General features: G+C 39.3%; 4 protein-coding genes across 4 annotated transcripts; all 4 read right to left on the reverse strand.

Annotated features, from left to right (window-relative positions):
• Positions 1 to 1050: 1050 nt before the first annotated feature.
• LOC147218627 (uncharacterized) lies at positions 1051 to 3263 on the reverse strand. Its single transcript, XM_086173892.1, has 2 exons — positions 2785 to 3263; positions 1051 to 2621 (listed from the first exon to the last, which is right to left on the reverse strand). The coding sequence occupies exons 1-2, from the start codon at positions 3166 to 3168 to the stop codon at positions 2472 to 2474; spliced, it is 534 nt and encodes a 177-aa protein (XP_086030018.1). The 5' UTR covers positions 3169 to 3263; the 3' UTR covers positions 1051 to 2471.
• Positions 3264 to 5659: 2396 nt separating this feature from the next.
• carnmt1 (carnosine N-methyltransferase 1) lies at positions 5660 to 11016 on the reverse strand. The gene is made up of 8 exons (XM_086173910.1): positions 10874 to 11016; positions 10190 to 10385; positions 8808 to 8974; positions 8492 to 8632; positions 8219 to 8397; positions 7758 to 7871; positions 6947 to 7050; positions 5660 to 6868 (listed from the first exon to the last, which is right to left on the reverse strand). Exons 1-8 carry the CDS (start codon positions 11008 to 11010, stop codon positions 6674 to 6676), a joined length of 1233 nt encoding a protein of 410 aa, XP_086030036.1. The 5' UTR covers positions 11011 to 11016; the 3' UTR covers positions 5660 to 6673.
• A 1874-nt stretch (positions 11017 to 12890) lies between these two features.
• Positions 12891 to 15351, reverse strand: LOC147218629 (alpha-1-antitrypsin-like protein CM55-MM). The gene is made up of 6 exons (XM_086173914.1): positions 15282 to 15351; positions 14045 to 14654; positions 13884 to 13954; positions 13575 to 13768; positions 13217 to 13364; positions 12891 to 13127 (listed from the first exon to the last, which is right to left on the reverse strand). Exons 2-6 carry the CDS (start codon positions 14646 to 14648, stop codon positions 12933 to 12935), a joined length of 1212 nt encoding a protein of 403 aa, XP_086030040.1. The 5' UTR covers positions 14649 to 14654; positions 15282 to 15351; the 3' UTR covers positions 12891 to 12932.
• A 1993-nt stretch (positions 15352 to 17344) lies between these two features.
• Positions 17345 to 19878, reverse strand: LOC147218630 (alpha-1-antitrypsin-like protein CM55-MM). Its single transcript, XM_086174347.1, has 6 exons — positions 19818 to 19878; positions 18520 to 19129; positions 18359 to 18429; positions 18050 to 18243; positions 17692 to 17839; positions 17345 to 17602 (listed from the first exon to the last, which is right to left on the reverse strand). Exons 2-6 carry the CDS (start codon positions 19121 to 19123, stop codon positions 17408 to 17410), a joined length of 1212 nt encoding a protein of 403 aa, XP_086030473.1. The 5' UTR covers positions 19124 to 19129; positions 19818 to 19878; the 3' UTR covers positions 17345 to 17407.
• Between the last annotated feature and the right edge of the window lie 15 nt (positions 19879 to 19893).

Consider the following 19893-nt stretch of genomic DNA (forward strand, 5'->3'; position numbering starts at 1 on the left):
TAGCAGTAAGGAAATGACTGAAGTATAAGTTATATTTTGGAGACAAAGCAGAACGAGTCTTTTAATGTTTTGAATAAGTTAAATATCGAGATAGCAGTAACTCTATGATGACGCACTCCGTCGGTTTACAAAAGTTAAGGGCATATTAATTACCTGGTTAAAACCCAATATACCGAACGTAGATTTGCCTTCACCGTAGCAAAGATACAAAAAAGCTTCCTTCCACTCACCATGTCAGCAGGGGGATCTCCGTAGAAAACATGTGCCGCGTTTGCTTCGAAGTGGAGTCAACCCCTCCCATCCCCAACTTACACTTCATCTTCATTAACTTGAGCGGCCTTTTATCAGCCGCCAGTCCAAAGGGCAGGGAGGGCAGTTCCAAGAAGGATCTCTCCTGAACTCCCAGCGCTTACCTCCTCCTTTTGACAGATCTGAACCGGAGGTCAGTCTATCAGTCATGATTCATTTCTTGTTAAACACGTGTTAAAGAATCTGTCAATGGATCACTGTTGGGGGAAAAAGGGCCTTTAATATCAAGGATAGTCAGGTAACATCAAATTCCATCCAGGTATCCGGATCCTTCCAGGCTGCAGTGATAAGATCTAAAACTATATTTAAGTTAAAAAAATACAATGACCGAAGCAAAGCACTGGGCGGTTTGATTCTGTTGAGGTCCAAGGGAAAGTATTTAAGGTTACAGTGCAGGAGGAGCCTTCATTTGCATCCATCAGAAGCTTTTGGATACAAACATCTGATGCACATCTATTAAACAAGACCAAGGAGGCCGCAAACCTCAGCAATGGGCATCCAGTTCAGGCCTCAGCTACTTAAATTGACTCCGTTTTTTTTGCATCTTAAACCAGATAACATCTCCGATTGCGACACCACCGCTGAGAAAAGCTTCTCCCATGTGTAGGCCGGTGTGTATCACATGACCCGTACCCGCACTACCTGCTATCAGTAATTAATGACATGAATCAGAGTACGTCTCTGGTTCATGTCATTAATTACTGAACTTTTAGAATCAAAAATGACACTTTTACATACATATGTAGTCAAAAGAAATACTTTATAGACAATCCTTAGAAATAGTATCAAACGTCATTGGAAAGGTCAATTGCAGCTTCAACTGACAAGTGATGAAAAAAAAAGCACATTAAGCAATAAAGTCAGATCACTTTTTTTCTAAAAAACTACTTCTGTTCAACTATTAGCATGTACAAATATTTGGTAAATCAACAGTAGGTAAAGTATCTCAATGAAAATATAAAGTTTTTAAAACTCATTAATTCTTAACAGACACCTGGTCAAACTAAGGTTTTTCTATTGGAAAAACAGGGCAACATATCAAATGAATCAACATTAGAAAGCTAGATTTAACTACGATATATGTAAAAAAAATAAATAAATAAGGGGGGGAGACGTTTTGGTCACCATCATTTAAACATTTTGAGATATTTCTCTAGAAGTTCAACTTACAGGCTCCTTGTGTTGTTTATACTTGTTCTCAAATGACAGCTCTGAAAATAAGAGCCAACTCTTTGTCTACACATGTACAACTTTAATCTATCCTAAGGAGTTCTATCACAACCATACACAGAGGCTTGCAAAAGTGCTCATACCCATAAAACTTTTCCACATTTTGTAACATTACGACCACAAACGTGGAAATGTATGTGAAAGACCAACGCAAATTTTGAAATACACATTTGTGAAATACAATACATTTTTAAGTGAATTTATTTCCTTTTTCACAAATAAAAAAACTGAAAAATCTGGTGTGTAAAAGTACTCAGCCCCCTTTTCTCTGAGTGCAACAAATTGCATCATGCATATATTTTTTTGTACTTCGCCACTTTGTGTTGGTCTTTCACATAAAATTACATAACAATATATTTACATTTGTTGTCATAACGTTACAGAATGTGGAAAAGTTCAAGGGGTATGAATATTTTTGTGACCAACTGTCATATAGGGACTTAAACAGGACAATCTGAAAGGCCTTATGAATGGTGTATTCCACAATATTTATGACTGCACCCACTATACACAGATTTTAGGAATGAGATAAACCAAAATTCAATGGAACTATGCAAGACTGGTTATCTTTATGATTATATATTAGCACTCAGACCTGTATACTAGTATTTTGTACAAAACTTAAAAGGAAGTGCTTTTGAACAAGAGGGCACTCCCCATCGTTACGTACATGTATCAAATGATTTCCAATTAAAGATACATCATGAACCATGAAAACCGAATTACAAAATTTCAGTCAGCAGGAAATGTACTTTTTCTATGTTTCTATGTTTGTTTCCATTTCATATACCTAGTTAGTCCACAATGGCATCCTGTGCCAGCCCGATCCAGATTTACTGTATCAATCAACGGGGCAACTGTCTGGCCATTTTGCTTCCCCCATCTCCAAAGCAGCAGAATTGCACACTGATGATTTTCCCTACAATTCTTTTTCAGGTTTCCATGGCATCAGAAGAGTTTTTGACCTTTGACTTTAGCTTGCTGGTATCCTCTAAAAGTGACATGTCAAGCTCAGGCAAAGGAAGCCTCCAGAACTGAAAAGAGTTGTAAGTGCAATCCTCGGGGTTTGTTTCTGATCCCACCTGAAATAACAGAGAAATAGGTGAGGACGGTTCTCAGGAGAAACGTGCAAAGCAGCCACTAACTGCGGACTCAGTACATTTGAGATAAATGTGCAAAGTGTGCCATCTAACGGCGAGAAAGTGTGACTGCACCACGAAGACCACGAAGTTAACTTTTACGTACTTGATAGCTAACCGTGCTGGTAGCATCAGCTACCCCCTCCGAATCTTCTCTTGGTCGCTTTTTATGGTTCAAAGGTGCAACGGAGCCGCCACTGCAATGGAAGCTTCCAGAAGACTGAAGCCTCAACACATGTGCCGCTTGCCTGTCGTGGGAGTCGGCGTGTTGCGTGTCTTTGAGAGCCGCTTCCCGTGGCCGCTGCCTCGCATCTTCAAAATAATACGGCCTCTTCCTGCAGTGGTTTCCCACCAGAGCTAACAGGCTCTGCGGGCTCACCCCTTCGGCAGGAGTGATGCTTTCCAACGCCATATCCAGGCTACACAGCGAGCGGTAGCATCTTTTTGGCGAGTCGGGAAATAAAGTGTCTTCGGCGCGTCTTTTCGCCATGAAGTACTGAGAATGACAAAAAAAAAGACTTGGTGGTTTAGACTTAGGAGAGTCAGTGGGTTGCGTTGGACTGGATGCGGTTGTTCTACACAGAGTATGGCGGTAGTGAGGAAAGACAGCTTGGCTGTCCAATCAGATCCAAGTACCTTGGTCTGTTCCCGCCTACCGGAAGACGCACTGACACTGCTCTTCCGGTGCAGGAGTTTTTTGTTTTTTTTTTAATTTTATTTTTATTTTTTTATTGAACATAAATAGTACAAACAAATATACATATGTACAAATAAACATGGCAAGGTCAATGTCAATGAAACAACCAGGGATGAGGAAGCAAAGGACATAAGGACATTCGTTCTGTATGTAATCAGAAGTTAATAGTGTTAACGGTTTGTGAGAAATGTATAATGCTAGACGAAAAAGAAAGTAAAAGAAAATAATTAAATAAATAGATAGAAAAATAAAATTTAAAAAAAAAGACAACTTGCAAGGGGAATATAACATGTAATTAAGTTGGTGGTTCACAAGGCCATCAAACTGTATATTTTTGGGGTTTGGGATTTTTCCATAAGTTTTAAGGATTTTTCATATAATTCAAAATCGTTTATGAAGAAAGTAAAATTTGGGGAACATTTTTGCTTTCCGTTTTTGAGAATGAAGAACTTGGCCAGGCCTAAAATAACATTGACACATAGTTCATCTCTTTTGTTGCTTAAAAGTATACCAAATGTTATGTCATCTCTTGAGAAGGAAACTGGTGACGATGGAAAATTGTCTGCAACCCATTTTTGAGTTTTAGCCATAAAGCTCTGTACCTTTACGAATGAGAAAAATATATGGTCAGATGTTTCTCTGTTGTCTTCACAAAATGTACAAATATTACCGGTGCAGGAGTTTTTATTAACTTAAGTAAGACTCGGCGACCTCAACAATTTGTATTCCTGACCAAAATTATAATGACGCACCAAACCATACAACCTTACAACCCCCACTATCACTCCAGGGAATCTCAATTCTGGATAGAAAATGCAGCAACTCCTTTATGAGGAAATGTTTTACACAAAACTTATTCCCTGGACGTCAAAACAAAAATAATATTTCAAATAAATTTGATAAGGAATCGACTACGTATCTGACTCTACCCATACCTCCCAAGGCAAAAGAGACCCACTTCAAAATTATGAATGGCATCTACCCATCTAAGGAATTATTGAGGGTACGCTTTAATATTGACCATAATATTTGTACCTTTTATGAAGACAACATTTAAACCACTGACCATATATTTTTCTCATGCGAAAAGTACAGGGCTTTTGGGCTAAAACTCAAAAATGGGTTAAAGACAATTATCCATTGTCACCAGTTTCCTTCTCAAGAGATGACATAACATTTGGTTTACTTTTAAGCAACAAAAGAGATGAACTATGTGTAAATTCTATTTTAGGGCTGGCCAAGTTCTTCATTCACAAAAACAGAATGCGGAAGTGTTCCCCAAATTTTATGTACTTTATAAACGATTTTGGATTATAAAAAAAATGCTTAAAACTTATAGGAAAATCCCCAAACCAAAAAATGTACAGTTTGATATCTGAGATTTCTTGTGAACCACCAAGTTTAATATATGTTATATTCCCCTTGCAATTTTTTTTTCGTTTTAAAAAACAAACAAAAAAAAGGCTCGGCAACCTCTGATGCGGCCCCTGTGGCTTTTGAAAGTAACTGACGAGTATTTAATTCAAATGTATTTTCTTTTAATTTGTTAATTTTCAAAATGTAATTTTAATTTTGAAGATTATTGAGCTATTGTAAGATCTAAATAAAACATGTCAGATAAATAAAACATTTTTGTTGCTCTTAATAAGCAACAGCATGTGCCAGCACTGTAAAAGGATGACATCACCCAGAGAGGAGACAGCATTTTTGGTTTGCTGCTGATAGACCATTTAAGTTCGGCTTTTTTCCGAAGCACTCAAATAGCACCAAATATTTTGTTTAAAAGTAACCTTCAACCCAACATCTTTTTTCAGAGTTCAACATGTTTTGTTGCATGTTTTCTCTGCGGTTGTTCATTGATTTAAAAAATGCAGCACATATTGCAGCCATTATACATGGCATAAAAGCAAAAAAAAAAAAAACATTTTAAATTTCAAAAGGGTTGTGTGGCTCCCGGTGCTTTTGGATGGTAGAGGTTGCCGAACCCTGACCAAAGTGAATAGGCCCTTCGGTGTGTTTTGCATAAATACCTTGTACATACAACTCTAAGTTACATTTAAATGTAACAAGATGTATTTAGAGTCATCCATTATATGGCTATAAGTTAGTTGCCATTATACTAAGAAATCTGCAAACCTTCATGATCATTATTATTACTATGGTGAATGGCCATACAAATGGACTACTAAACGTCAACTTTTTTGTTTCCTTTTTTACTCTCCAAACTGCAGTCTTCCTATGGAAAAATGATCACGGAGTGAATAAAGGAAATACAAATCAGTCATTTGCATAAATGCAATTTATCTTTTAAAGTCTTTCTCTTGGCAGGTTAGTATATAAAAACAGATACAAAAGTGAGGCGTACACTTTAGATACCAGATGCATATAGTGTCCTTCATAACTGATGAGCAAACATAATTTACTCAAAACATTACATTTGGCCTTCTCACTAATTTAAGGGCACTAAAGAAACATGGGCCTTTCCCATTTATGAAAATGTGTAAAAAATGTTTAGCATTGCATTAAAAGGTGAAACTCTCACAGTAAATATTGTTAAAACATCTGGCTTTCTTTATTGTTTAATAGCTGAAACAGGCATCAATTATGTTTACAGTGTTGATCAAAGCAAAGGTGCCGATGTAGCTATTGGAACAATATTAAAAAAAAAAAATCATCATACGTACAACCTTTGCTCTTTGAGTCATTCAACTTCATTAAAAGTCAAGATGTAAGTGTTTGTGTCACACTTAAACCTCATGGGATGAAGAGTGTTTGGACTGATGGGTTTTTTAGGTATGTAGAAAAAGTCCCTGCATAGTGTACATCCACAGCACAACATCTTACCATAATAAGACATGTATTACAGGTCTGACACATGACACTAGTGTACTGTCTGTAGGTTGGCATCACGGTTTCCAGATCACAAACGGCAGTCATGGAGATCATACTGTCAAGCTGTATGAAGCAGGTTTTAGTGTCCACTGCATTTTAATGTATGGATAGTCACAACTCCAGTGTGCTTTTTGGAACGTTATATAGAGATATTCAAATACAACTGTTTGCTGTTGCAGCACACATGCTTTCTTCATAGGAAACAATTAAAAAAAGAAAAGACAATCATTGTCGAAAAAAAGGTTCGTGGACACAAGACCTTATAAAAATAATAATAATTAAAAAAAAAAAAAAAAGGAAACATACGTCCACTAACTTTTTTTTTCTTCTGTGTCCATTTTCTTTCCATCTTGCCATTCCAGTTTTCAACAGCCAACATGACAGTCATTGATGGAAAAGAACTCAGTCACGTAAGATAATTTGTCTCCTCTCGCCGTGGTGACTTGGCAGCTGGAGGAGAACTCTGTTGTTGCTCATTTTCTTGACAGTTAAAATAGAGTTCTCCAGGTTTCCGAGCCACGAAGAAAACACAATCATAAACATATCTCAGCATAGACCGCTCGTTCTCTGTGTAGGTGGTGTGCACAGACTCCTTCTCTATCTGCAGAGGAAAAAATCAATGCCATTTTACTACTGTAACACAGGAAAAAGGAAATGAGATTTCATTGCTTAGGTTTACCTCTAAGTGGAAGCCCAATTTAACCATCGCTGCCCTGATATCTTCATAGCTGAGTTCAACGGAGAACTCATTAGCCATGTTCTCAAAGTGGTAAAGCAGAGGACCTGAAGAGAAATTGAAAACATTTACTTTTGCTTATGTTTGGTGGAAGCTCAAAACAATTTTTTTAAACATTAGTCCTTGGTCAAGCAATTCATTTGTATGTATCTGTTGAATAAAATCGTCAACTTGAATCTAATTCAAACATTATTTATAATGTATAAAATCCTCCCGACATGTTCTGGGTCAACCACCCAGACCTATAACCAGATGGACACATCTGGAACACCTCTAAAAAGCTCCCCAAACCCAGGATTTTACTTTAAGGACCACAGAAACTGTAGTTCTTCTGACACCCCAGTTCCTGTCTGCAGCTTCTGAAGACTTTGGCCTGCAACCTCCCTTTCTGCCATCATTATTGTTGTGACATTAACCCAATCAGCTGTGATCTGACTTCTACGGGATTTGTATGTTTTTTATGGGGACATTTCGTGAGTGTATACGCAACATTGTGTAGTAACTGACAAGGCAATACTGAGGAAATTGGATATACAGTAAATACAACCCAGCCTCAGTTTTCAATAATAGACATGTTTACAGAGAAAGTCATCAGAGTCAAAATCTTTTAGTTGCTTTTAAAGCACAAGAAGTCTATGGCACTTAATTTGTCCTTGAAAATTGATCAATGTCAACAACTTTGTATAGTGTATATCATAAATGACAATATTATGTTTGGAAAAAAAACTGTTATTCAATTGTTTAATTGACTTACCCAGATTGATCCACACTCCACCAGGTTTAAGAATCTTCCAGATGGTCTCGACATATTGAATGACATTATGAGCTGTGTCGATGAAAAAGCAAGTAGCCACGCAGTCCCAGGAGTCTGTCAGAAGAATACAATGAATCATAACATGATTCAAAAATGGCAAAAAAAATAATACTGATAAGAAGCAGGATTTGCTGCAGATTCATTCTTTGACCTGTATTTATGACCAAATTACCAAATTCAAGACCAAGATAAATTAAACAGCTATTAAAATCAGATTCTTGTCAATTATTGGGAGGAAAAAAAAACTACTGTTTCAACCTGCTTAGACTGCAAAAAGAACACAAAGTTGAACATTGGTTACGTTAAAAAATGTTTCAAACGTTTAAAGGGGCTACTTATCCTTAATTCTGCTTTTGGGCTATAACTCTACAAATTGCATCACTGCAAAATCTGTTACTAACCAGATTCAGAGTAGACTTCCAGGAAGTCCCCTGCTACCATGGAGAAGTCCGAATTTGGAGGTAAACTTTGTGGATTTATATCGGGAAATCTGACGGGTCGTGTCTGGTCACATGATTTCTTGTTGTTGCTGTACTGATGGATCCAAGGGTACAGGATCTGAGAATTTACCTTTTCACATCTGAATAAAACATGAAGTTTTGCAGAGGGTGATGACTGACATTAAAAGATAACTGAGGTCAAAGGATAACAAATGTCTCTTGTATCTTTCATACCTATTAAGAACATAGTTTGACGAGAAAAGCATAAAGAAGCTCCATTCATTGCCTTGGCAAATGTAACCAAGGCGTGCAATCTCCCAGGCTAGACGACCAAGACCAGCACCCGGAACCAGCACACTCACCCTAGACACATCACTGACATAATAAAATGTACAAAATGCACACATCACATGGAATAAATAAGTCAAACAAACAGAACGGTAATTAGGTTTTTAAGTAGCATGTCATACGATTGTAAATGTTCTTCTACATCTAACATCTGTGAAAGCCCTTGTGCTAGTATGAGTGACTGAGCTTATGTGCTTCTTACTATTGGTCACTCGGAAAGAGTCTTTGGATTTCCCGGATGATAGGCTGGTAGCAGGACTCTCTTTCAGCCCGGCCTGCCTCGCTCCAGTCCCTGACAAACTGCTTTATGGTGGACTTTAGCTTGTCCATGTCAAATGTTGAGGAGGGTCGCGCCTTCCTCGGGTCTTCCTGAGGAAAGAAAAGACACACTAAATCCACCAACATAAAGAAAACCACTCAATTCAATTCAACTCAAAAGGCTTTATTTGTCCCCTGGGGGCAATTATTGCAACAAACTGTAACAGACAATAATATCATAATCCAAACTGCATCTGTAAACAGATAAGAATCTAACATAATCAAAGATCTTTGATTGAACTGATGTTCAAGCCTAAAAAAAAATATATCAAACGCAAAGGCAACTTAAAACGAGAGCAGAATAATGTTGGAAAAATATAATCCTGGAGAATTGTGTAGATTGTGTAGGTCCTGTGTCTTCTGTCTTTCACTTGTAAAGCGTCTTTGAGTACCATGAAAAGCGCTATACAAATCCTATGTATCATTATTATTATTATTATTATTAGTGTTTTTTTTTCCAGTTTCAAAATTGTCAGGAAGCCTGCTTTGGTCCAGTGTTTAACAGCTAGCGGAATATCATTCCAAAAAAATGAGAGGGAGAGTCATTCTACTTCCTGATATCTTGCTGAATTTCAGTTGACTTATTCATCTTTTTTTTTGTCACATTTTCCTGATTGAAATAGAAGCTTTTCCCCACCTAGATTTACTCATCACATTTAATTGTACGCTTTTAAACATGATGAGGTCACTTAGGGGGCAAATAAAAAATCAAGGGCTAATTTGAGAAATATGTAAATAAAACCCTTCTGTAGGATAAGTGGAATAGATAATGAACAAATTAATGAAATACTGAATTTATCACAACAGACACCAAACCTTAAATTGTGACTCGCTCAAGATTTTGAGATATTAATGCTTTTTTTTTAATTTTAAAAAATAGAAAATCAACAAAGATCAAACCAGTGATATTTTTTTTACGTATTTATTGATATATCCAAGCTCAAAAAAGTAAGCGCATTTATACTCATAAGATTACTGCTGGCAACGTCTATCAAACAGTTACCTGCACCAATTGTTTTTAAGACAAGGATATACGAACTCACACGAAACATCTTTAATTTTTTATTCTACAGTGATTGGAGATTATCAATTGAATATCTACAGTAACAGTTTGGTGAATAATTCACAACATCTCCAATCTATTTGTTTTATATCACTGCTCATTTTCCCAGTGTGCCTGAGACTGGAACATAGGAGGCATCCTTGTTTTACCTTGGTCTGTGTCATGCCATTCTACCTATTGTTCAAGTTGCAAGTGGTCCTTACCCTCTCACCATAATCGATGTTCTCAAACATGTGGATGCTGTTGTGGATGATGGCCTGCAGTATCTCGTGGTTGTGATCGGCACACCGACTAACTTGGGCTAAGTTGGACATGACCGTTGGAAGCAAATCCTGGTGTCGCTTGGGCAGCCGAAGAAACTGACGCTCCGCACGTTTGACCTGCTCCTGGACATGGGTTCTGAAAGGCAGGACCAAAAGAGAGGGCAAGGATTCACAGGCTTTCTAATTACGGAAGAGTGAAGCACTTCATTCATTTGATGCTGTTGCAGATTGGTGGACTCTTGAGTTGTTTTTCCACATTATTTTGTCTGATGTCCCCAGCATGTTAGTGTATCTTCTTTGAATGGGGTCAATGTGTGTGTGAAAATCCCTTCTTAACTATTAACTCTTTTGAATTTGATGTGTGTTTAGGTGAACAATGTGCTGTCACTTCTTTTGGTAATATCTACGTAGTATAGGTGAACAGCTACCCTTAAATTAAGACAAATTTGGCAGAAAACGTGAAATGATAAATCAGCCGAAAATCTCTTTGACCAGTCAAAGAATTTCTTCTTCCAAATCTACGTATTATTGCAAACAATATCGTTCAACTTTTACATGGTATAATAGACATACTCTGATCGCACTGTCTCTGACTATGTTTCCTGCTTGGTTGAGATATTGTACCTGTAAAATCTAAAAGCATCGATAATTCTCCAGAAATGTTGCCTTTCCAACTTAGCCTCATCCTCGGGGTTGTGTTTTATTTCGCCTTTGTGAAAATATGATCCTTCTTGCGCTCCTCTTTCTGTTGTTTCGGCCATGTTCAAACCAACCATCCGACATCCAATCAAAACTCGAGGTGCGTCTTCTTCTTCTCACAGCGGATCAACATGTTGCTCGGAGCTCTCTACTGCCCCCTACTGGAGAGAAGTCCAACATGACATTAAATAACTCATTAACTCAGCAACAAAATGACAATAATTTGATGAACAAAATCTGTATTGGTTTTTTCTTTTTTTTGCAATTTTAAAGTGAAAAAACATTATTGTCAGAATGAAAGGAAAAGGTGTACAAGACAGTGGTGAGATCGGCGATGCTGTATGGCCTAGAAACAGTAATAATGATGAAGAGACAGAAGGCAGAGATGAAGATGTTGAGGTTCTCTTTGGGAGTGACCGGGATGGATAGGATCAGGAATGAGTGTATCAGAGGAACGGCACATGTTACATTACATTACATTACATTACAGTCATTTGGTAGGCGGCTTTATCCAAAGCGACTTACAAAAAGTGCAATTCAGTCTCAGAAGATCCGAAGTACCATTAGGCGGAAGTCAGAAGTGACCGCTAAACCAAATAGCCATCTCAAAACCATTTACATACATATATACATACAGTCATTTCGTCTTTAATTTTTTTTTGGGGGGGGGCTAAGTGCGATTAGTGGGGTAGTGCTTGGTGAAGGGGTATGTTTTCAGCTCACGGCGAAAGATGGGCAGCGACCCCACTGTTCTGACCTCTTCAGGAGTTCATTCTACCACGAGGAACCAAGTCCAAGAAGAGTCGAGACCGGTTCGATCGGCAGCCAGGGGCGATGAGAGATGGGGTGGACAGTCGCCAAAGCTAGCAGATCAGAGGGGATGGGTAGGGACATGTTGTTTGACCATATCCTGGAGATAAGACAGGGCTGTCCCATTCACTGCCCGGTAGGCAAGCACCAGGGTCTTGAATTTGATTTGGGCGGCTACCGGGAGTCAGTGTAGGGACATAAGAAGGGGAGTTGTGAGGGAGAATTTGAGACGATTGAACACCAGGCGGGCTGCCGCTTTCTGAATGTTTTGGAGAGAGGGTCAGAGAAGGTCAGAGAAGCCAGACTGAGATGGTTGGGTCATATGCAGAGGAGGGATAGTGAATGTATTGATAGATGAATGCTGGAATTGCTGCTGCCAGGCAGGAGGTCTCAAGAAAGACCAAATAGAAGATTTATGGATGTAGTGAGAGAGGATATGAAGGTAGTTGGTGTGAGAGAGGAGGATACAGAGAATAGGGTTAGATGGAGAAGGTTGATTCGCTGTGGCGACCCCTGAAGGGAAAAGCCGAAAGGAGAAGACTAATTATTTTAAGACTTCTTTTCGAAACGTATATTTCATTTTGAGTAAGTCCTTTTCAAATGAGGTTTTGTCTGTAATTCTACATTTTGATTTTGACTGATATATTTTACTGTAACTTTTACGAATGGCTGTTGTTTCATCATGTTTATTTTAAATTTACTTCAACCCTTAACATACGCAGTTCGATCATCTCGCTATCTAAAGCATGTTGGAAAAAAAAAACACATCACACACACAGTATGTCATCGTTGTTTCTTCCACTGGTGACAACCAAATCAAGTTCTTCGTATCAAATTATAAATATTCATCATATGTACAGTTCATGTCAGTAAATGAATTCCTCACAGCTCATGTAAACCACAAATACTGAACATGATTTGAAATTTGGAGATGTGTTATAAATATGATACTTATTTAACCTTTTTCCTTGCATTCACATTATTATCCCTTTTTAAATGAGGGAAATCCCTCAAAACAAATCTAAGCATGTGATAAAGTTCTAGGGACTGTATAGGTATACTTTAAATACTAAAACATTTTATGAAAATATTCATGATGCCGGTGACATTAGGATTTTTAAAGATTTTTAATATAAGATGCAACCTCTGTTTGTCAGTGAAAGTGTTTGCTTCATCAGATGGTTGGATTGACAATTTTCCCCATAAAGAGGATGCTTCCTCTTCTCCTCTCAATAATTAGGACCATAAATGGACGGTCAAATTTCAATACAGGGACGTATTGGACGGACCATGGCATGAGTCCAATGCCTGTTGCTCCTGAGGCAGTGGCTCCGCCTTCATCAACATCCAATGTGGCTTTGTGCGTGACCTGGGGCGAGATGCATGCAAAGTTCACTGAGGCTGGATAGCACACGTGGGGAGAAGAAAGGTTCAGTACTACCTGGTTTTCATTCTCACCTGTGAGACAAACAATCCCTGCACATCTGAAATGCCACTAAAATCTGCATCAGCACCAAACAAGTGTGTCATCCCCATTTCCATCAGCAGATTGTTCAGGGAGAAGGAGGACTTGATGGAAAACTTTGGAACAGATATGTCCATATTCCTATGAATTAAAGAAATAGACCAAGATAGTGAACAGTGATCATGAACAACACAGTGATTGGTCAGAACGTTGTGGACAGCTCAGGTTGCACTCAATAGAAAACTGGCTACTGGTGTTTGTGTTTGTTTTTGTCTTCTGTTCATTGTTTTGTTGGTGGAAGGGGTTACAAAACTTCTTTTTGACATGGAAAAAAACGAAACTTCTTCCAACCTGTTTGTCATCCACTTCAGCCATTTTTTGACAAGGCCAGGAGAAATCTCAGTCTCCAACTTTGCCATGTCACCGGGTAAGAGCAGTATCATGGAGTAGGAGCTGTTGAAGGGAAGACTGAGAACTGTTGTGTCAAGATCCTGGTCATGGTTGGTGTAAAAAAAATCCACCATATTCATCATCTGTGCACGAACCTGGAAAAACAAACACTTTATGTTACAAATACATAAAGGAAACACTTCATGCACTGGCATACTTTGGGGATGATCATTATTAACTTTGCTTGGAATAAAATATGCAACTTTGAACCTTGGTGTTCTCATCAACTGTGAAGTCCTCTTCTTTTGTGAGCTTTGGATCAAACTGATCGGCCCACTTTCCTGTCACGACAAGCAGATACAAAACCTGTAACTGGCAACGAATTTAAAGCAAATGACAGAGAGGGACAAACAACATTTTGCTTGGTGTACCTTTGAAATATATGTAACTAATGAGAAACATGATAGTGTCTGGTTCCAAACTCTCCACTATTGCGTCGATCTTCCCATTGGTCTTCTCTTTAACATACTCATTGATGGTGTCAATGGCCTCTTGATTATGACTGAAGTCTACATTGAATCCATCAGCAAGGTATGAATGTTTCAAGACCTCCAGGAACTCGGGCTGTGGCTTAAAGGAGTTAGCTACGAACACAGCCGTCCCTTCACTTGTATGCTCTCCAGTCATTGTATTTGATGTGTTGAGGAGTGAATAGAAGGCCTGATCCACCTGAGCTTGCGTCAGTAAAGAGTTGTTAAAGCCCAGACCGTTGAATAGCTGTTGGTGAGTCTCTCCCCTGGTTCCAGTGGACAGAGCGGCCAAGGCGACGGAAACACTCCTTGGAGAAAAGAAAACATTCTTGCCCTGTGACTGAGGAAGGGCTGCTAACTTTCTGTACAGATGGAAGGCAAACTCCTTGTTTCCTGAAGACACCAGTGAACGACTGTTGATGTCCACTGAGGTATGGTGGTGGTGAGCTCTTCCCACGCAGGCCACGGCTGAGAAGAGCCAGATCCCCAGGGCTGCATGCATCATGATGAACTGTGACAATAGGTCAAAAGTGCAGCTTGTTCATCAGATTACACAACATTTGCTGGAGCAAATATACAAGGTTTGTCTATTGGAAGTCTTCCCTAGCTCATCAGCACCAAAGGCCTCAACCTCTGATTTCTTAAAAAGCTTTTGCTAGCAGTTTGGTTATAAGGCACATGAACAAGGAGTTGTCATGATAACCTTAAATCAAATTTGAAGCTAACAAACTCACAACTTCATAAAATGATAGGCATTTGTCATTATTCTTTATCATCACAGAGAGGCACTGTTTAATTGTTAACACTTTAAGCTCAAATTCTGGGATTTACAACAAAAAAAATTCATCTCAAATAAGAGATTAGATAAATGAGTTAGACAATTTAAGTATTCTCTACATTTATGAGTTCTGCTTACTATTACCTAAGGTGGCTGTTAATAACTGAAATGTAGTCCCTTCAATGGCAAGGTTCTGTTCTAATCGGAGATGTATGTTATTTACACATAGCACATATACCCCGCACACACACGCTCCACATGCAGATTTTCCCCTTTTCACATGGAAATTCAAATTTCAGATAAATATGTAGAAAAACAAAGTTATGTTTACTCATGTTTAGATAATTTGGGGATACTTACGCTCCTTTGTTGGGGCCGTCACCAAATAACACTGAAGACCGAGGGAGCGTTCCTATTTATAAGATGGGAGTGAGTACCTGAACTTTGTCTTTCACCCACACAAAGTGTTATTTGTTCCAAACAGTGTTTATTCCAATTAATGATTGTCTAGCAAGCACTTTATGAAACTGCATTACATCCATGTACAAGTCTTTTTTTTTCCACACCATACAAAAATCTGCTAATGGTTATCATTTCTTAAAGTCACGGGTGCGGACTCGGGCAGGGAACCACCTTCAAGGCTGAAATCAGGGTTGAGGCTTTATTTAGGTAGGCAGGGTGTCTCAGGCAGGCAGGGTGTCGCTGGCAATTCCCTGGTCCCGAGACAGTCACACAAGGCTGGGTCTCACCAGGACGGGCCCCGGGCAGGGCGGGGTCAAGGCAGGATCAAGGCAGGATCAGGGTCCGGTGGTCCGCCAGGGGGTCTCACGGGGTCAGGGTCCGAAGGTCCAGAGGGGGCTCTCGCAGGTTCTGATCGTGACAGGCGTCGTGGGGATGAACATGGCAAAGGGGAAGTCCAGGAACCACGGCTAGGTCCGGTCATGACAGGGGTCGCGGGAATCCACGGTGGTCAGGGTTGTTGGGCAACCACAATCCCCCGGCACCAGGCAGAGCGTGCCACTGCTCTTTATAGCAGGGGTGTCAAACTCATTTCTCATCGCGGGCCACATTAGGCCTAGGTAGATGTCAAGTGGGCCGGACCATTAAAATAATAGCATACTCAGCAATAAATAACCAAAATATCATGTCTTTCGTCTGTTTTGGTGTAAAGAAGTACAAGGACATAAGGAAAATTTGGGGATTTATTGAACAATCCTTTTACAAAACATTTCATGAAACACCTCATATTTCCCTAGACAAAAGTGCAATTTACTTTTATCATTCACATGTTTGCATTGCAATCATGTGATCATGCAATCCCACTGATCTTACAAAGGCACAAAACTTTAACAAGTAATTGGTATTGAAAAATATAGTAATGCACTTTAAGATTAAATGAGACTTATAAAGAAAGGGATTTTTAAACTATTTACACATGTGCATATAAAATCTAAATTGAATCCCTGCCTACACCCTCCAAACTAAAAAGAGTGCTATTAAGTGTGTAAGGAAGAAAGTATTTACCTATCCTGTAAATGTGTAAACTTTATTCATGAAAGATAAATACACATACAATACATACTGAAAACGCATAGTTGCATGAACAGTAGAATTCCACCATACTCTTCAGTAGTGAAGCTGGTGATTAAAATTAAATTGCACATTTTCGCTAACAATTAGCTAGCTGGCTTTTACCGCTGCATCACTGATTTCTCGGCTATGGGTGAAAGTGGCCCGCTGTTTCCTCAGACCCGACAGCAATTCGTTGATCTCATCTTTTCTCAGTTGTCTTTGCAAGCGGTCATATTTTTTGCTGTGATGAGTCTTGTAGTGGCGCCGTATATTATATTCCTGAAATACCGAAAATTGTTGCAAACACGCCAAGCACAAAGGGGTCTCCGTAAATAAATAAGACGTAGTCAAATTTTCTTTGAAAATTCGACACTCTTTCACTACTTTTCTCTGTTTTGATAACGACATTTTGGATAATTAGGGCGTAGCGGGGAGGTAGAGAGCAGGGTTGAAAATACGTAATAACAAGCAGCAGGTGGTGCATTGATAACGTCTGCTGATTGGTCCGTCTCAGTGATGCAGAGTGTCGTCTACTCTGACCAAAATAGTGCGCCCCCTAGCGGAGAACTCTCGAATTGCATTTAATCAAAAAAATTAAATCCTTGTCTTTAAATGCATTTTTTCACTTTCAAATTATCCTGCGGGCCTGGTCGAACCCCCTTGCGGGCCGGTTCCGGCCCGCGGGCCATATGTTTGACACCCCTGCTTTAAATACTAAAACATTTTATGAAAATATTCATGATGCCGGTGTTTATAATTGAATCTGTATGCTTTTGATACACTAAAAAGTTATATTCTTGCATGGTAACTTTACAGTGAATATGCTCTGTCATAAACCAAAAGAGACAGCGGGATTTTTAAAGATTTTTAATATAAGATGCAACCTCTGTTTGTCAGTGAAAGTGTTTGCTTTATCAGATGGTTGGATTGACAATTTTCCCCATAAAGAGGATGTTTCCTGTTGTCTTCTCAGTAATTAGGACCATAAATGGACGGTCGAATTTCAATACAGGGACATAATGGGCGGACAATGGCATGATTTCAATGCCTGTTGCTCCTGAGGCAGTGGCTCCGCCTTCATCAACATCCAATGTGGCTTTGTGCGTGACCTGGGGCGAGATGCATGCAAAGTTCACTGAGGCTGGATAGCACACGTGGGGAGAAGAAAGGTTCAGTACCACCTGGTTTTCATTCTCACCTGTGAGACAGACAATCCCTGCACATCTGAAATGCCACTAAAATCTGCATCAGCACCAAACATGTGTGTCATCCCCATTTCCATCAGCAGATTGTTCAGGGAGAAGGAGGACTTGATGGAAAACTTTGGAACAGATATGTCCATATTCCTATGAATTAAAGAAATAGGCCAAGATAGTGAACAGTGATCATGAACAACACAGTGATTGGTCAGAACGTTGTGGACAGCTCAGGTTGCACTCAATAGAAAACTGGTTACTGGTGTTTGTGTTTGTTTTTGTCTTCTGTTCATTGTTTTGTTGGTGGAGGGGGTTACAAAACTTCTTTTTGACATGGAAAAAAACGAAACTTCTTCCAACCTGTTTGTCATCCACTTGAGCCATTTTTTGACAAGGCCAGGAGAAATCTCAGTCTCCAACTTTGCCATGTCACCGGGTAAGAGCAGTATCATGGAGTAGGAGCTGTTGAAGGGAAGACTGAGAACTGTTGTGTCAAGATCCTGGTCATGGTTGGTGTAAAAAAAATCCACCATATTCATCATCTGTGCACGAACCTGGAAAAACAAACACTTTATGTTACAAATACATAAAGGAAACACTTCATGCACTGGCATACTTTGGGGATGATCATTATTAACTTTGCTTGGAATAAAATATGCAACTTTGAACCTTGGTGTTCTCATCAACTGTGAAGTCCTCTTCTTTTGTGAGCTTTGGATCAAACTGATTGGCCCACTTTCCTGTCACGACAAGCAGATACAAAACCTGTAACTGGCAACGAATTTAAAGCAAATGACAGAGAAGGACAAACAACATTTTGCTTGGTGTACCTTTGAAATATATGTAACTAATGAGAAACATGATAGTGTCTGGTTCCAAACTCTCCACCATCGCGTCGATCTTCCCATTGGTCTTCTCTTTAACATACTCATTGATGGTGTCAATGGCCTCTTGATTATGACTGAAGTCTACATTGAATCCATCAGCAAGGTATGAATGTTTCAAGACCTCCAGGAACTCGGGCTGTGGCTTAAAGGAGTTAGCTACGAACACAGCCGTCCCTTCACTTGTATGCTCTCCAGTCATTGTATTTGATGTGTTGAGGAGTGAATAGAAGGCCTGATCCACCTGAGCTTGCGTCAGTAAAGAGTTGTTAAAGCCCAGACCGTTGAATAGCTGTTGGTGAGTCTCTCCCCTGGTTCCAGTGGACAGAGCGGCCAAGGCGACGGAAACACTCCTTGGAGAAAAGAAAACATTCTTGCCCTGTGACTGAGGAAGGGCTGCTAACTTTCTGTACAGATGGAAGGCAAACTCCTTGTTTCCTGAAGACACCAGTGAAAGACTGTTGATGTCCACTGAGGTATGGTGGTGGTGAGCTCTTCCCACGCAGGCCACGGCTGAGAAGAGCCAGATCCCCAGGGCTGCATGCATCATGATGAACTGTGACAATAGATCAAAAGTGCAGCTTGTTCATCAGATTACACAACATTTGCTGGAGCAAATATACAAGGTTTGTCTATTGGAAGTCTTCACTAGTTCATCAGCACCAAAGGCCTCAACCCCTGATTTCTTAAAAAGCTTTTGCTAGCAGTTTGGTTATAAGGCACATGAACAAGGAGTTGTCATGATAACCTTAAATCAAATTTGAAGCTAACAAACTCACAACTTGATAAAATGATAGGCATTTTTCATTAATCTTTATTATCACAGAGGGGCACTGTTTAACTGTTAACACTTTAAGCTCCAATTCTGGGATTTACAACAAAAAAAAATCATCTCAGATAAGAGATTAGATAAATGAGTTAGACAATTTAAGTATTCCCTACATTTATGAGTTCTGCTTACTATTACCTAAAGTGGTTGTTAATAACACTAAAATGTAGTCACTTCAATGGCAATGTTCTGTTCTAATCGGAGATGTATGTTATTTACACATAGCACATCCGCACACACACACACACACACACACACACGCGCGCGCGCGCGCGCACACACACGCACACACATATTCCACATGCTCATACATGCAAGTTTTCGCCTTTTCACATGGAAATTCAAATTTCAGTTAAATATGTAGAGAAACAAAGTTATAAGTTTACTCATGTTTAGATAATTTTGGGATACTTACGCTCCTTTGTTGGGGCCGTCACCAAATAATAGGGAAGACAGAGGGAGGGTTCCTATTTATAAGATGAGTGAGTACC

The sequence above is a fragment of the Fistularia commersonii genome, chromosome 26, assembly GCF_037954325.1.
Source record: "Fistularia commersonii isolate RoL2024-O1a breed Wild chromosome 26, RoL_Fcom_v1.0, whole genome shotgun sequence".
In the NCBI taxonomy this organism is placed as follows: domain Eukaryota; kingdom Metazoa; phylum Chordata; class Actinopteri; order Syngnathiformes; family Fistulariidae; genus Fistularia; species Fistularia commersonii.

Excerpts from the sequence above, each read along its gene's own strand:
- LOC147218627 (XM_086173892.1), bottom strand. The coding sequence starts at position 3,168 with ATGGCGAAAAGACGCGCCGAAGACACTTTATTTCCCGACTCGCCAAAA. Across the intron at positions 2,622-2,784 it reads CCAGCACGGTTAGCTATCAA|GTGGGATCAGAAACAAACCC; the intron begins GTACGTAAAAGT and ends CTGTTATTTCAG.
- carnmt1 (XM_086173910.1), bottom strand. The coding sequence starts at position 11,010 with ATGGCCGAAACAACAGAAAGAGGAGCGCAAGAAGGATCATATTTTCAC. Across the intron at positions 10,386-10,873 it reads GATGCTTTTAGATTTTACAG|AACCCATGTCCAGGAGCAGG; the intron begins GTACAATATCTC and ends CCTGCCTTTCAG. Across the intron at positions 7,872-8,218 it reads GGAAGTCTACTCTGAATCTG|ACTCCTGGGACTGCGTGGCT; the intron begins GTTAGTAACAGA and ends TTCTTCTGACAG.
- LOC147218629 (XM_086173914.1), bottom strand. The coding sequence starts at position 14,648 with ATGATGCATGCAGCCCTGGGGATCTGGCTCTTCTCAGCCGTGGCCTGC. Across the intron at positions 13,365-13,574 it reads CTGAAGTGGATGACAAACAG|GAATATGGACATATCTGTTC; the intron begins GTTGGAAGAAGT and ends TTTAATTCATAG. Across the intron at positions 13,128-13,216 it reads AGGGATTGTTTGTCTCACAG|GTCACGCACAAAGCCACATT; the intron begins GTGAGAATGAAA and ends ATCTCGCCCCAG.
- LOC147218630 (XM_086174347.1), bottom strand. The coding sequence starts at position 19,123 with ATGATGCATGCAGCCCTGGGGATCTGGCTCTTCTCAGCCGTGGCCTGC. Across the intron at positions 17,840-18,049 it reads CTCAAGTGGATGACAAACAG|GAATATGGACATATCTGTTC; the intron begins GTTGGAAGAAGT and ends TTTAATTCATAG. Across the intron at positions 17,603-17,691 it reads AGGGATTGTCTGTCTCACAG|GTCACGCACAAAGCCACATT; the intron begins GTGAGAATGAAA and ends ATCTCGCCCCAG.